At 50.2% G+C, this 5,000-nt stretch overlaps 1 protein-coding gene across 8 annotated transcripts in view; it reads right to left on the bottom strand.

Annotated features, from left to right (window-relative positions):
- dctn1a (dynactin 1a) overlaps positions 1-5,000 on the bottom strand; it is a 22,808-nt gene that overhangs the window by 7,429 nt on the left and 10,379 nt on the right. For all 8 annotated transcript variants that reach the window (XM_031584544.2, XM_031584545.2, XM_031584540.2 and 5 more), the window contains 8 exons: positions 4,907-5,000; positions 4,386-4,490; positions 3,727-3,918; positions 3,281-3,397; positions 2,209-2,361; positions 1,277-1,434; positions 663-831; positions 86-154 (listed from right to left, as the gene is read on the bottom strand). The exon at positions 4,907-5,000 is cut by the window's right edge and continues 66 nt beyond it. In XM_031584544.2, coding sequence (XP_031440404.1) covers positions 86-154; positions 663-831; positions 1,277-1,434; positions 2,209-2,361; positions 3,281-3,397; positions 3,727-3,918; positions 4,386-4,490; positions 4,907-5,000 — 1,057 coding nt within the window. The remainder of the gene's footprint in view (positions 1-85; positions 155-662; positions 832-1,276; positions 1,435-2,208; positions 2,362-3,280; positions 3,398-3,726; positions 3,919-4,385; positions 4,491-4,906) is intronic.

The following is a 5,000-nucleotide window of genomic DNA, read 5'->3' as shown; positions in this document are numbered from 1 at the left end:
AGAGGCTGTGCTCATAGTATAATATTACGACTATGGCACCTCTGGATAAGCTGCACTAAAGAAGAGTCAAGCAAATGTGTGTCACCTTGATGTGATCGGCCAGCTGGGTGGTGCAGTCCTCTGGCTGCTCGGACAGGTGGATGCTGTACAGGTGCTGTGAGTGGGGACAGGAGGCTTTCATCAGACACTGTTGCCACTGTGTCACACTGTTTTCCCCACTTGTGTAAAGTACACCATGGCTATGCCAGTACCCACAGAAGCTCAAATATGCATATGGTAAAGGATGTGTACAGTGAGCATGCAGTGTGCATATATATATATATATATATATATATATAAAAACTATAAATAAGTACACAAAAAAACAAATTAAACTATAACTGCTATATACTGTAGGTTTCTATAAGTATGCAGTCAGGGGTGTCTAGTGTCAGCAGTACTAGTAGTAATAGTGCACTAAACTATTTTAAGTACAGTACTTGATGGCCTTGGTGAATGATGATTAGTGTGAATGTGTAGTATGCTGTTTAAGTACCTGGTTGTATTTGATGGCCTTTGTGAGTGGATTGTAGTATGCAGTATGCTGTTTAAGTATCTGGTAGAATCTGATGGCCTTGGTGAGTGGGTTGTAGTATGCAGTATGCAGTATGCTGTTTAAGTACCTGGTAGTATTTGATGGCCTTCGTTAGTGGCTCCACCTGCACGGTCTCGTCCAGCTGGTCCTTGTGCAGCAGCTCGATGAGGAAGTCGAGCGAGCGCTCGTGCACACTCATCTCCGAGTACAGAGTCCCAATGCGCTGATACACTTCCACACTACACCGACTCAATGCCCTGAGACAGAGAGGGAGAGGGGGAGAGAGAGAGAGAGGGAGAGGCACAGAGAGGGAGAGAGACAGAGAGGGAGAGAGAGACAGAGAGAGGGAGGGAGAGAGACAGAGAGAGAGAGGGAGAGGGAGAGAGACAGAGAGGGAGAAGAATACAGGTGGGGAGACAGAGGTAAATATGTTGAAAAATGAGGGAGGTGTGAGGTGTGTGTGTGTGTGTGTGTGTGGTACGTACTGCTCATATTTGTGCTGCCTGGCCTGCAGCAGGAATATGGGAATAGACCAGGCTTCCGTGTGTGAATATGTGTGTGTGTGTGTGTGTGTGTGTGTGTGTGTGTGTTACGTACTGCTCATATTTGTGCAGAGTGGCCTGCAGCAGGCTGAGGGAGTACACCAGGCGTCTGTGTGTGTGTGTGTGTGTGTGTGTGTGTGTGTGTGTGTGTGTTACGTACTGCTCATATTTGTGCAGAGTGGCCTGCAGCAAGCTGAGGGAGTACACCAGGCCTGAGGCGAAGCTGAGCTGCTCTCCGGGGGAGCCCCTGAGGCCGGCCCGCTCTCCGCTCCCGTTCAGGTCAAACTTCTCCTGCGCCTGCTTACTGATCAGCTCCGCCTGCACACACAGGGCACGGGTCAGTGGCACGGATTCACTGGGAGGAAGGGCAAATACATCAGTCTGATAGGGAGGGGGGGGGGCTGAATAGATTGAATAGATCAATTTGATAGGAGAGGGGGCATGAATAGATAAGTCTGATAGGGGGGGGGGGGGGTGTGTGAATAGATCAGTTTGATAGGGGGGGGGGGGGGGGGAGATCAGTTTGACAGGGAAGGGGGTGTGAATAGATCAGTTTGATAGGGGGGGGGGGTAGATCAGTTTGACAGGGAGGGGAGGGGGGGTTGATCAGTTTGATAGGGAGGGGAGGGGGGGTAGATCAGTTTGACAGGGAGAAACTTCAGTTTCACTGAGAAGGGGGGATGAAGAGAGTTGGGAGACAATTCAGTATAACAGAGAGGCTGCTAGAGATGGGCTCACAGTTCAGCTTCATTTGGGGGATTGAGGGGTCTCTCAAAACATCTTAGAAATGAAGCAGATCAGAGCAATACAATGGTCTCTCCACACACACACAGTGTCTCACACACACACATACATACACACACACACACACAGTGTGTTGAGACTTGTAACATATACTCCCTGCCCTGGAGTAAAAGGAAGCTCTCTAACTCACTCACTCACACACTCACACACTCACACACTCACACACTCACACACTCACACACTCACACACACGGTGTCACACACATATATAAACACACACGGTGTCACACACATACACACGCACACGCACACGCGCACACACACACGCACACACACACACACACAGACCTTGCAGATGAGCCTGGGGATGAGCAGCAGCACCAGGACGCAGTCGTGGTCTCCTCCGTGGCGCAGGAAGGAGTCGGGCATGAAGGAGGTGAGCATGGACACCTGCCTGTTGGCCTGGCCCACCTCCATCTTCCTCAGCTCCATCTCAATGGCCTGCAAACACACACACACACACACACACAAACACACACACAGAAAAACACATTACACACACACACACACACATTACACACACAGCAAAACACATTACACACACACACACACATTACACACACACACACACATTACACACAGCAAAACACATTAAACACAACGGTACCACCCTTTACTGATCACGGTTGTGTAAGATTCTTTGGTGGCCAGTGGCTACAATGCAAGAAGAGAGAAGGACAAAGAGAAAAGGGGAGGAGAGGAGAGAGAGAGAGAAAAAGAGAAAGAGAGGGAAGAGGAGAGAGAGAAAGAGAGGAGAGAGAGAGGGAAGAGGAGAGGAGAGAGAGAAAGAGGGGAGAGAGAGAGAGAGAGGAGAGGCGAGAGAGAGGGAAGAGATAGGGAAGAGGTGAGGAGAAAGGGAGGGAGAGAGAGAGAGAGGAGAGGAGAGGAGAGAGAGAGGGAAGAGGAGAGAGAAAGAGGGGGGAGAGAGAGAGAGGAGAGGCAAGAGAGAGGGAAGAGAGAGGGAGAGAGAGAGGGGGAAGAGGCGAGGAGAAAGGGAGGGGAGAGGAGAGGAGGAGAGAGAAAGAGAGAGAGAGAGAGAAAGAGGGGAGAGAGAGGGAGGGAAGAGGAGAGAGGGAGAGGGAGAGGGAGAGGGAAGAGGAGAGGAGAGAGGGAGAGAGAGAGGGGAGAGGAGAGGAGAGAGGGAGAGAGAGAGAGGGAGGGAAGAGGAGAGAGGGAGAGGGAAGAGGAGAGGAGAGAGGGAGAGAGAGAGGGGAGAGGAGAGGAGAGAGGGTAGAGGAGAGGAGAGAGAGAGGGTAGAGAGAGAGAGAGAGGGTAGAGGAGAGAGAGGGGGAGGGAAGAGGAGAGAGAGAGAGAGGGAGAGAGAGAGGGTAGAGGAGAGGAGAGACAGGGCATAACTGACCTTGGCGTAGGCTTTGGTCTCTGCAAACTTGATCTTGAAGTCAAAGAGCTCTGCAGGAGGCTGCTGTTGCTGCTCTGCTGAGGCATTCTGCTGATTGGTCAGCTCCCGATTCATTTCCTGTTTACACACACATGCACATGTACGTATATGATAATGTGCTAAGAGGTGGCTGACAATCTGCTTGTGAAAGTGAAAGTGTATGTGTGTGTGTGTGCGCCTGTTATATATCTGTAGATGTGTGTGTGTGTGTGTGTGTGTGTGTGTGTGTGTGTGTGTGTGTTCTCTCTGTACCTGTAGGTGAGTGGTGAGCTCCCTGGTCTGCTAGTAAAAGTGAGAGGTGTGTATGTGTGTGGTGTATACCTGTAGGTGTGTGTGGTGTATACCTGTAGGTGTGTGTGTGTGTGTGTGTGTGTGTGTGTGTAGAGGTGTGTGTGTTCTCTCTGCACCTGTAGGTGAGTGGTGAGGTCCCTGTACTTGTTGATGGTCTGCTGGTAGTCTGCCACGGTCTCCTGGGCGGCCTCCACCCTCTTGTTGGCCTCGCGCACGCGGGCTCCATTCAGGTCCAGCTGCTCCCGGATCTCCAGCTCCGTCTCGCGGGCGTTCTCCTGGAGCTCGTCGTTCATCTCGTTTATCGCCTCCTGCACAGGGGAAAGGCCAAAAGGGCAAAGGTCATCGGAGAATCAGGGCTTCGGTGGATTCACTGCCTTGATGAGTGGGAATTAAGCATGGCTATTTGATCATACAGGTTACTGACAGGACTGATTTCTTCAGCTTTCTGTCATCACTGAAAGCTGTTAGTATATGTGTACCGGTATGTGTATGTGTATGTGTGTGTTTAGTGTGACTGCTGAATATGCGTGCGTGTGGGTATGGCTGCATGTGTGTGTGTGTGTGTGTGTGTATATGTGTGTGTTTGTTTGTGGGAATGCTTGCATCTATGTTTGTTTGTGGGTATGCTTGCATCTGTGTGTGTGTTTGTTTGTGGGTATGCCTGTCTGTCTGTGTGTGTCTGTGTGTGTCTGTGTGTGTCTGTGTGTGTGTGTCTGTGTGTGTGTGTGTGTGTGTGTGTGTGTGTGTGTGTCTGTGTGTGTGTGTAAGAACTCACCAGGTCGCTGACAGTCTCTCTCAGCTCTCGGACCTTCTCCTCCAAGTCCAGATTCCTCTCAGTCAGGGTCTCCACCATCTCCTCTGCTCCCAGTGCAGCATCCACCTGTCACACACACGCACGCACGCACGCATACATACACACATACACGCACACGCACACACACACACACACACACATGCATACACACACACGCATACACACACACGCATACACACACACGCATACACACACACGCATACACACACACACACACACACGCACACAACAACAAATCCACATAAACAAAAATCCACATAAATACATAAATGAGAAACCCAACCAAGCATTACTAAAGATTCATTCATCCATTACACTGATTGAGTCTGACATGTATGTAAATCCCTGATTCTTCATGGAAGCCCGATCAATACCCACCACAAGTATTGATTTGATCCATATTTGTTTAATTAAACTCTGCTGATATACATATATGTATGTGCGTATGTGTGTGTGTGTGTGTGTGTGTGTGTGTGTCTGACCTGTTCCTTCAGCTCATCTATGGTGGCCTCGGCGTGCTTCATCTCCTCCACCAGTTTGTCCTTCTGGGTCCGTAGAGTCTCCAGCTCCGTGTTC

Source organism: Clupea harengus, chromosome 18 (genome assembly GCF_900700415.2).
Source record: "Clupea harengus chromosome 18, Ch_v2.0.2, whole genome shotgun sequence".
In the NCBI taxonomy this organism is placed as follows: Eukaryota; Metazoa; Chordata; class Actinopteri; order Clupeiformes; family Clupeidae; genus Clupea; species Clupea harengus.
Note: the sequence above shows the minus strand (reverse complement) of the source record. Positions and strands in the feature narration are given on the sequence as shown.